Source organism: Alligator sinensis, unplaced genomic scaffold (assembly GCF_000455745.1).
Source record: "Alligator sinensis unplaced genomic scaffold, ASM45574v1 scaffold1146_2, whole genome shotgun sequence".
Lineage (NCBI taxonomy): Eukaryota > Metazoa > Chordata > Crocodylia > Alligatoridae > Alligator > Alligator sinensis.
The window spans coordinates 53,440-65,194 of NW_005843326.1; the positions used below are offsets into that span (position 1 = coordinate 53,440).

The window sequence follows — 11,755 nt, forward strand, 5'->3', positions numbered from 1 at the left end:
CGGTAGTGTTACATAACACTGAAATTACCAGGCTGTGATTTTTGCACATGGACCCTACCGAGTTATGGAGATTCTTTTGCCTCACAACTAAGAATATATGATCTATTTATAGTTCAGTCAAGTAACTCCAGCTATGGTTGGGTGGCAGGGAGAAGCAGCAGTGAAGGCCATGCCTGGCCCATTTTGGCACCTGAGCCGGGCTGTTCCTGCCTGCTGCTGCAAAAAAAGGTTGCTGACCACTGGTCTCATGTATTCAAGAGAAATGTAATGAGAAAACAGAAGATAGATCCTCTAATAGTAGCACATTTAATGTAAGGATTTAATATTGGTGACACTGGATTTAAATAACCATTAGTACCTCAACCCTGCCTCCATTTTTGTACACTTTTTGTGTACAATATACGCATACACTTTGTATTCATTGTCTTCTTCACATGCAGGTAAGGGAATCTGTGTACTGAAGAGAATAAACAATTGAACTAAGATGCATAGACAACTGCTCAAAATCATCTGTACAGAATCAGTCTGAAAGTTTAAGGTATTACAAGTTGAAACAGCAGTTTCAGCCTGTAATGTTTTCCTCCAATATGAAGTATTTTTCTAAAACCCAAACTAAATTTCCCTCAGTGATGTCTATTTTAAGACATTTGATCTCTAAGAGGTGCAATTCATGCCATAACTCTGATGTGGAGTTTAAGGTGTAGGCAATGACCTATACGTTATACTGCTTTTTCCTTATAAATCAGAGAGCTGTTGTTTATGGAAGGGGTTGGTTGTTCAGGTATTTTTCACTCTTCGGGAGTCGGCTTAGTTTTCAGGCTGATGGGTGTCAAGTATATTTCTTAAGCCCTTCAATAGAAGTTTCCTTTTTCTTATGTACTTAAGCACTAATTGAGGTAATGGGCAGTTAGATCACAATTTATGGTTGTCCGTCTTTTGGGAGTTGTGAGGGCAGTCTGTCATGAGGTCACAATAGAAAACAGCTCACTAACAGATCTCATCAGGTGCTCCCATGCTTTTTTGTTTAGCATTGCTTACACAGACCAGTCGTATTTGATTCCGTTTTCTTTTTTTAAAAATGGGATATGACAACTCTGCTTTCTGGGCCACATTCAAAACTGGTTAGGATGAATTAGTTTGTAAAATCTGTACTTAATTTGGATTAAAGGAACACTAGCTTTAGTGGCTTAATTAATTGTGCACTCAGTGAGATTTGGCTTTCAGAGTCAGTATGAGCATGAAGGCTCTGTGTCAGACATTATTAAAGACATGATTTATGTTTAGAAGTCAGGGCATGGGGTAGAGTGTATTATATATTCCATGCTTTTTTAGCTTTCTCTTGATTCCTCATCAAGCAGCACAGTGGTCTTGAAGGAGAGAAAGTGGGAGACAAAATGAATTTATATATCAAAGAAGAAACATGGAAGAAAAAGGTGGAGGAAGTCTTGAAACCAACCCTAATTTCTGCACCAACCAATATATAAATTCCTTGCCAAATGTTTTGTTTGCATTGGGAAAAATGTGAGTTGAAAAGAAAAGAAAAAGCTCTTTGCATATATTATACAAGTGAATTTGGCTGTATTTTACATTTTCCATAAAGCAAGCAAAGGAATTAACCCATATAGCAGATCTTTTTCAGTTCTCTTTATTTTTAAATATAATCGAGTGATTTACAGACTGCATTTTTACAATATTATGCTTTTGTTAGGAGATCAGAACTTTTTATCACTTGTATTAATTTTATTACTAGGCATGACTGAAGTCACATGGAACATGTTTATAAAACTAAAATCAAATTGCTCAATGGCATATTAGAAGAGGTTTTCACAAATAAGTGAGTCAGAGATACTTCACAAAGGTATCAGTGGTCAGCTTTTTTTTCCTCTGAAGATGCAGATTGATTCTTATATGCTTTTAAAAGTTCCATTACTTGTTTTTCTGCAACTTAAGTGCCTAAGTACCTTTGAACATCCACCTGAAAGTCCATTCAATTTCTTTACATTCTTTACCTTTTGCACCTAAAACACCAGGTGAAGGTAGAAGCATACTTCTCAAATGGAAGATGTTTAGTTTGCTTGTTCCTGTTTCATTGCAGAGATCCCCAGTGAGTCAAATCATGTTTCAGTTACTGTCAGGATTAGTCTTGGTTGTAGTAGATTGTTTAAATAAATTGAACACTACATGGACCTTAATAAATTAATAGCAATAGCTGCACCCTTAGAACAGTGTTCAGATTTTGTTAGGGCGGATGGTAGGATTGCTCTAATTCATGTCCAGGATCAAATCCAGAATTTTGGGCATGCAAAAATGGCTTTGAGAAATATCAGTATACCTTTACTTCTCTATGTGTCCTGTGAGACATAGCTCAGAATTGGTTCTGTATTATTTATTAACTCTGAAATCTTGTTGTTGTTGTTACTATTATTATTTGCCTTCACTATAGTTGCTTGTATTGCATTAAATGCTGAGCAAACACACAACGAAAAAGAAGATATTTATCCTGAACAGTCTTAAGTCTCACTGAATTAACAAATGGATTTAACAAACCATCTGCCATTTAACTCAAATTACAGAAACATTTGTAAGTGTTAATTTAGGCAATCCACAAACATTCATGATTTATTCTAAGGCTCACTTCCATGTCTTTCTTTACTAGCTATCACATTGGCATTTACTATGCTTTATTTCCTATGTTGCATTTTGCATTCCATTTATGCACAACAGTTTCTACTCACTTTGATCTTTCTTCCTCCATCCAAATAAATTAATTTTACTTCCTAACTTTGCTTACAATCTCTTTCCTCCTCCTTACTCATATCTCTTTTTCCTTTTAAATTTCTTGGTGTCTCTTATTTTGACTGAAACCCTTTCTAATATATTCAAAGGTTTTTATTTATTTTTTACTCACTTGTGCTGTATTTCAGACCTATCCACTTATTTAGCATGCAATACAAACCATGTTTGTTTGTTTTTTAAACAGCATAATGGTACATTACCATTACCTTTTAGGCTTGTTGTGTCAGTCTATTATATTATTACATTCCTTTTTTAAATAATTTGTAGTAATCTCTAGTACATTAATATGTATTACCAATAAAAGAAAAAAGTTATCATTTTGATATACATTTTAGCAAATAATAGCCTTAGATAAAAACAACAATTAATGTGACCACTGTATTGACTGATTCTTTCCGCAGTATCTTGGAAACAGTAAATATTTTAACCTAATTCTCCTTTAAAAAAATTAAGTGGTGATATAGGTTATAAGCAGACTGTCAAAATAAAAATTTCATCTTATAAAATAAGTTTTATTTGCAGGACTGATTATACCTTAAGTTATGAATAGGGATCTGGGTTTTCCATTTACCATGGAAAAATGGAGGAAAATGTGGATTTCTCATTTTAGTGGAGAAACCCATGAATTCTGCAGTTTTCCGAAGAGCTCTCTGCAGGCTGGCAGAATTCCAGCCTGCAGAGGGCTGGGAGGAAGGAGGAGAAGGGTGGTGAGGCAGGAGGCACCATGTGCATGGCCGCCAGACAGCCTCAAGAGCAGCTCCCACAGGTAAGTGGAGGAGGGGGTTGGCGATTGAGGCCCCATAGGGAGGGAGGAATGAAGGGACTTGGACACAGCTGTGGCTGGGGCTGCTACCCAGCAGGGCAGTGCATGAGGCTTGGGGCCCAGGGCTGCAATGTGCGGCTGCAGGGCCCTGGCAGGGAGTGGGATGGCGCTGCGGGCAGCCCATCCAGGGGGTGGAGGGGATGGACTAGCTAACTGCCACTGTACTCACTCCTGGGGTGAGGCAGGGAGGACCAATGCCCCCCCAAATCATGCAGCAGGGATGGGGAGGGGGCTGTGGGGTGGAGTGAGGGGCATGAGCAGAGCCCAGGGGCATGTTGGGGGAAGGGAGGGATTGAGGGGCACCAGCAGAGCTAGGGGGCTGTGGCTGGCCTTTCATTTTAATCACAGATTTTGTGATTTTTTTTTTTTTTTTTTATCGGGGAAAACTGGGATCCCTGGTTATGAAACCTATAAAAATATTAACGTTTACTTCTCAATATTCGTGATTTTTTAATTTGTGCACTTGTACAGTTAGGCTAAATGCAGATGTTTGGGGCGGGGGTAGGAGGAAGGTTAGATTGGGTTAAAAATGGCCACCCAATTTAACATAGTTTGCCAAGATATGGACTTTATACTTAGACTTGGTTTCAGTTACCAGAAGTCAGTCTAAAGCCATAACAATACAGAAATTCATATACACATATATACATATAAACAGTCTAAAATGGTGGAACCCAGTCTAAGATGGGATTGATGTACACTGAAATTAAATTGATCTAGGTTAGACTAGGGCACTGCACTTCTGCACCTGGGAAGTCCCAGGGCTGGGAAGTCCCAGGGCTGGGAAGGCCCAGCTGCCGTGCTTTTCATACCTGCCTCCCTGGCACTGGGCTATTTCTAGCCTCCACTGCCCCTCACCGACCCCCACCCCCTCACTGTGGACCAGTCAGCCCTCCCCCTCCCCAACCCCCCCATCCTGCCAGCTTCTCCAGGTGCCAGTTTTATCAGTGTTTGCTGATGCTGGAAGCCAAGGAAGTAAGTATTGGTGGGGGGAGGGGTAGGAGGGATGGATGTGTAGGCTCACTGGGGGGGGTCAGGGGGCTAAAAATAGCCCCCCAGTTCTCCCCAAATCTCACACAGCCCTGCAAGCCCCCCTGATCCCAAACCCCCCCCTCCTGGACTCCAGCAGGCCCCCATGGATCCTGCCTGTTCCCCTGAACCCCCCTCATGCCTCCTGCTTGCCCCCCAGAGGTCCACCTGCCCCTGCCCCCAATCCTACTGATTCCTTTCATGGACCCTGCCTGTCTCTCCCCTGCCAACCCATCCCCTTGTGGACATCACCTGCAACTCCCATCCACCCAATCACTGCTGCAGATTCTGTTTGCCCTGATCCCTCACCCAAATTTACTTGCCCCCGCCCCCTCCCCAATTCCTCCAACCACCCCCCCGCTAGCCACCCAGTTCCAACTTACCTTAGATGGCGTGGGCATTTTTAACGTGAACTAACCTCCCCCTAACTTCCCTGAATGCCTGTTAATATAGCCTCAGTTAACATAGTAAATAAAACTTGACTGATCTATTTCATAACTAGATGCCCTTGTTATTACTAGCAGGTTCATATATTTAAAAAATAATATCCACAACATTCTGTGTTTATCTTAACAGTATTTATAGAACATTTTTATGAACAGTGTATTTAATAAAACTTACTTTTTACTCAAGTAATCTTGCCCAATTTTTAGTATATTTCTAAAACAAAATGTGCTCTATATTCTGATTATTAATAATTAATCATTCATAGATTCATAGATTCATAGAAGTAGGGTCGGAAAGGACCTTGTAGATCTTCCAGTCCGACCCCCTGCCCTGGGCAGGAGAGAAAACTGGGCTCAAATGACCCCAGCTAGGTAAACATCAAGCCTCCTCTTAATGACCCCTAAGGCAGGAGCCAGCACCACTTCCCTTGGGAGTTGGTTCCAGATCCTAGCCGCCCTGACTGTGAAGTAGTGCCTTCTAATGTCTAGTCTAGACCTACTCTCTAGCAACTTATGGCCGTTATTCCTTGTTATTCCGGGAGGCGCTTGGGGGAACAAGGTCTCTTCCAATCCCCGCTGGTCCCCGCTAGTAAGCTTATAGACGGCCACCAGGTCCCCTCTCAGCCTTCTCTTGCATAGGCTGAACAAGTTAAGCAGCCTCTCCTCATAGGGTCTGCCCTGCTGTCCCCGGATCATGTGAGTGGCCCTCCTTTGGACCCTCTCAATGCTGGCCACATCCCTCCTGAAGTGCGGCGCCCAGAACTGGATGCAGTACTCCAACTGTGGCCTGACCAGTGTCGCATAGAGGGGAAGGATCAACTCCTTGGCCCTGCTTGTGATGCATCTGTGGATGCACGGCAAGGTATGGTTAGCCCTACTGACCATGTCCTCGCATTCACATGTGTACTACTGGCATAATTTAGTTGTTCCACATTTCAGGGAACTTTTCTTATTTCAATAAACATAAGAAATCGTAATGAAAATAATGATCATAGATCAACCTGCCATTTAAAATAGTGAAATCTTTTTTGACATATTGCCTTTGATTACTGAGTAGGAGAAGGTTTCATTTACACTTTTTATCAGGCTTTCATATGTTTCTGCATGTGTTACTGGCTGATGAAAAATCAGACATTTTTAGGTTGCTACCAGTTTCATGCAATAGAAGCATAGATCAGCTGCTTAGGTGCTTAGGCCCACATTTCCTTACTTCAGAAACTGCTCAGGCTAAGTTTGCTAATGTTTCTAAGGGATTCAGATACTACAGTGATGTCTTTTTGGTGTTAATTAAAAAAATGTTTTTCCATGAAGGAGTTTTGTAAATGAGTTGGGAATTATGAAAGTGGGGCCTTTATGTGATTTTGGCTTGAACTCAAAAGAGAGAGAACTCTGAGAGGGATGAGCCTATCTTAGGTACACCGAGCAATGATCATGCACATCAGGTGCGACATAGAAATCTAGAAAAATAGCATGTTTCTTAAAGTGCTTTTTTTGGCTTGGTGTTAGTCACCGGTACCCATATTGCCTCAGGCAGCCTTCAAGCAAAGTCAGGTGGTTTGGTTTTTTTTAAACATACTTTTCTTGCTTAGTAAGATAAACTAAAAAAAAATCCAAAACTTAACCAGGGAAAGTTTGCTAAGAGCACTAAACAAAACTAGCAGAGGGAGAAGGAACTGAGATGGTTGGGAACTACTTTCCTTTCCTATGCACAGTCATGGAATTCTCTCACCTCTTTGTGGTGCTCTTACAGCTTTGGTCACACATTTGATAAAGTTTGTCAGTTCTTGGCCTAGGAATGCTAATCTCACAAGTGTGAGTTCACTGAGGGGAACTCTTGAAAAGCAACTGTCATGCTGCCTTATTGCTTGCAAACAGGATCACTGGCTATTAGCAGAGGAGCATTCTTTGACTCAGAGCACTGAGAAAGATCTCTTAGGGCACATCCAGAAGGGCACAGACGTGCAGTATGTGGCCCATGCACATGTCCCCCATGCTGCTACTTTGCAGTGTGAGGGGTTTTTTGACCCTGGGAAATCCTGGGGTCAAAAAACCATGCCAAAAAAAAAGCAGGGCAGTACACATGGCAGCAGAGTGCATTGCTCAAAACCAGAGCCTGTGTGACTGGCAGCCAGGCTTCCTAGTGCAGGAGCTCGTGGCTGCAGCTCCTGGAGGCCCCCAGAACCTCAGGTAAGGCTGCTGGAGCCAACATTATTGCTGGCCCAAGCCTCCCCTACCCCACCTGGGGTAACCTGCCATGCACCAGAGCACATGTGGCATAGGCATTCCCCATGGACAAGTAACAGCGATACAAGGTATGCCACTGCTACTTGTCCCCAGGGTAACACATTCCTGCTTGTGGGGATGTGTCCTTAATGGCTGTAGTGCCATCCTCTGGGATGGAACCTCATAACCATGAACAGATGAGAGATCTTCCAACAGTAAGGAGTCCATGACATTAGGTTTTGTGATCCCAAAGGCTACATGTAAAAAAAGGACTCTATATTACAGTGCTACCTATTATCTTAAGTCAGGGCTCTCAGACTTCGGGGTAGTATGCGGGGCTGAATGCCCCATGAGTTGCAGACCTCAGGCTGCACACTGCACAGGGCTTATACCCCAGTAGCAGCCCTTCTTGGGCTTCCATGTCTGCCCTTCACTGTGTGCAGCCCTGGCAACTTTATTTCAGTCTTGGCTGCCCAGCTGCATGCCAAGCATGGGCAGTACAGACCCATTCCTGGCCCTCTCCACTGTGCCACCTTGCTCTCAGGAGTGGGGCAGGAAGCAGAAGCTGGAAGCATAGGTGACATGGATGGGGTGGGGGGGGGCACGTGCTCCTCCTGAAATTGGCCCTTGCTGGCCGGGGTGTGGGGAGCGCTTCTGGTTTTGCCGGCGCCACTTTCAGCAATCGGTCGCTGGGGGACCCCCCACTGCCTGGTTGGCAATTGGCCACTGGTACCTCCCCAGAACCAGGAGGCACCTGGTGCCCATGGCTGGAAGAGAGAAGGGAGCCTGAAGCCCCTGTCTACCACAGCAGCTAAAGCAATGGTGGGGAATGGTGGCCAGGTGGGAGCTCATGGGCCTCATATTAACCCCTCATGTCCTGCATGTACCACCAAGGTCACCAGCTGGATGGCAGTGTACTAAGCAATATTGTGTCCTTGTCCTCCCCATCTGTCTGTATTCATCAGTGGTGTCTCTTCTTATACATTAAGTGTGAGCTATTTGATATAGAAACGTCCTTTTATTCCCTGTGGCTGCAATGCTAAGGATATATTGAGGCCCTTGTCCACAACAGGGACTCGTAGGCACCATGTAATATAGGTAATAATAGTTATCAATCCAATATAATAGCTCTTGAAATAACAGGTAAACTTTCAACACTAACAAGTTTTTTGCATTTTCAAGATATTATCACAATGAAAAGAAGTAAAAAAATGGCTTAAAATAGAAATCTTTGATTATGCTTGATTCCTTTAGGTCCCCCAAACTGGAATTTAGAGGGCAATAGAGGCAGACTTTGAGCAAATTTGGGTCAGAATTCACTGGTTCAGATTGATCTGAATGTGACCAGAAGTCTTGTGTTCAGGAAATATTTATTCCGTATAAATTAAAATATTTGTTTTGCTTTTCAAAACATGTACTGATGTTTTCAAAATGAAATATAAAAACCATCTGTTACTGCCTGCACAGACAGAGGGGGGTGGACCATTCATTTTTTTTAACTCGTGCAATCTTTTACAAGTGTGTATATGTTAGGTAAAGACAAAAGAACAAATTCTGTAAACAGGAGGTTTAATTTGGCCTACTGACAACAACAAAATGGTACTATTAATTATATATTTTAAGATATTAGAGCAGTGAAAATTGAAAAGAGAAGAGAAAATTGTTTTGTGCCTTAGGACTGACTTAATTCCCTCAGACCTTGCCTATTTCTAAATTCCTACCATGGTACACATACCATTAAGAGCAAAATAAGCAACTCATAGTTAGATGGCAGCCTCTTCAAAATGATGCTATTTGTTTCTTAAAATATGGCGACAGATCTGATTATTATGATTCTATTTCTTGGCAGCTGATATCAAGTGGAGTGCCCCAAGGTCCAGTTTTGTTCAGTATCCTCATCAACGATATGGAAGATGGGATGGAGTGTGCCCTTAGCAAGTTTGCAGATGACACTAAGCTGAGAAGAGTAGTAGATACTCTGGAGGATAGGGCTAGGATTCATAAAGACCTAGACAAATTGGAGGATTGGACCAAAAGACATCTCATGAGATTCAATAAGGACAAATTTAAAGTCCTACACTTGGGATGGAAAAAATCCCATGCATCAGTACAGCCTGGGGGGTGACTGGCTAAGCAGCAGCTCTGCAAAAAGGATCTGGGGGTTACAATGGACAGTAAGATGAATATTGGCCAACAGTGTGCCCTTGCTGCCAAGAAGGTTAACAGCATACTGGGCCGCATTAGTAGGAGTGTTGCCAGCAGATCAAGAGAAGTGATTATTCCGCTCTATTTGGCACCAGTGAGGTCACATCTGGAATGCTGTACCCATTTTTGGGCCTCCTACCACTAAAAGAATGTGGACAAATTGTAGAGTCCATCAAAGGACAGCAAAAATGGTCAGGGGGCTGGGGCACATGATGTATGAGGAGAGGCTGAGGGACTGGGCTTATTTAGTCTGGAAGAGAGAAGATGGGGGAGGGGGGAATTTAATAACAGCTTTCATCTACCTGAAGGGTGGTTCCAAAGAGGATGGAGCTAAATTGTTCTTAGCAGTGGTCTCAAATTGCAGCAAGGGAAGTTTAAGTTAGTTATGAGGAAAAACTTTTCTCACTAGGAGGGTAGTAAAGCACTGGAACAGGCTACCCAGAGAGATTGTGGAAGCTCCATCCTTGGTGCTTTTTAAGACCCAGATAGACAGAGCCTTGGCTGGGATTATCTAGTTGGGAATGGCCTTGCTTTGAGCAGAAGATTGTATTAGATGACCTCCTGAGGTCCCTGCCAGCCCTAATTTTCTATGATTCTGTGATTCTATCTGCAGCTGGCATGAGTTGTCAAAACTGAGTGGATGGGGACTAGTACAATTTATATCAGTTAAAGATCTGCCCTGTGTTTGTTCTCAGCCTTAAATCTAGTCTTTTGTTTCTGTGTAACATAAAGGGAAATGTTGTCTGTTCACATTGTCTTAACCACATTGCTTAGGATATTGTTCTTTAACTCTCACCCATTTTATAGAAGGGAACTGTGTTTCTGTGTGTGTTTAATGATCTTTCATCATGCAGTAGTTCAGTCTGTTGAATTATTCTCTTTGACCTCAACAGTCTAGTAAATTAACATTGACCAGGGGTTGTTAACCAGGGATATGCGGGAAGGCCCTAGGGGGTATGCGTGGCAGGAGGGGATGAAGCCCTGCCACCCACAACCCCATGCTGCTGCCTCCCAAGAGCAGGGCAGAGGTGGGGCAAGGGCAACAATGCCTGTTGGCTGGGTGTTGGGAGGGAAGGTTGCATGCAGTGGTGGCCGCTGCCACCCACCACTGCTGCCGCTCCACCGCGTGCCATGTCCCTCCACTGTGCATCCAGCCGCATGCCACTGCCCGTGCTCTGCGTCTGGCTGCTGGGGGTAAACATTAAAAAAAAAAGGTTGAAAATCTCCGATTTGGTCAACTCTGAGTTTGCCAGATTCCCAGGAAATGTGATGTCTGGATTTTACTCCTGGCTTTGCACTTATTTGTGTTTGTGATTGGGTCCAAGTAGCTTTCTAATGCTGAAGCCTGGAAAAGTCCACTCATGCTCCAAACAACACGGCTCAAGTTCATGTCTTGGGACTTTTCTTAATTAATAAAGATTAACAAAAAAAAAGACATGAAAGCGGCCTAGTAGTCCTCAGGGTCCTATCTAGCCATTGTATCCAAGTCATCACAGTAATTCTAGGCCTTCTTCCAGGATTTCAAAGCCTGCTCCAACTGAAGCTATGCCCCAGCTGTCTGTTGGTCCTTGCAGTTGGTCCCACTCACAACCTCCATCTATCAGATGTGATGAATTCCTTTACATCAGGTTCCTTGCCCATCCCTGAATCTCACTTTTCTCTATCGTGCCTAAGGGGAAGTAATAGTCTATAATATTTATATTTTCATGAATAGGAGTAAGCATATGGATTTTTTTAATTAAAATATATTTCTATATAGAGAGAGTTACATATATACATCCTCTATCATAAGCTTTCCATCACACATCTTAAAACTGTCACAACCCAGTGATTTTTGGTGCCTCGGCACAGTGGGATTTTCTTGCCACATGAGAGCCTCTTGCACAGCGAGGGTTTTGCTGCACAGAGAAACCTCAGTGCAAGAGAGTTCCCGCCAATTTGCAGCCTTCTTTGCAGGGTGCATTTCTTCTTTGCAGCACAGAAATGCATGGTGCAAAGAGTTCCCACTATTCGAATGTAAATTTGTGTCTGTCACAACCCAAAGTTGTGGATTTTTTAATTGTGTGTGCTTCGGCACCGCTAAATTATGTTCCCGCCGAATTGGAGCTCTTTTGCACGACGGAGTGTTCTGTTGTTATGGAGAACCCGTGTGCAGAAAAGTGTTTCCCGCCGTTCTGTAGCCTTCTTTGCATTGTGCATGACTTTTGCATTTAGTGATGCACGCTGCAAAGGA

General features: G+C 43.0%; 1 protein-coding gene across 1 annotated transcript in view; it reads left to right on the plus strand.

Moving 5' to 3' along the window:
* Positions 1-3,520: 3,520 nt before the first annotated feature.
* Positions 3,521-11,755, plus strand: part of DCHS2 (dachsous cadherin-related 2) — a 122,773-nt gene continuing 114,538 nt past the window's right edge. Inside the window, exon 1 of the mRNA XM_006038362.1 lies at positions 3,521-3,562. Coding sequence (XP_006038424.1) covers positions 3,521-3,562 — 42 coding nt within the window. The remainder of the gene's footprint in view (positions 3,563-11,755) is intronic.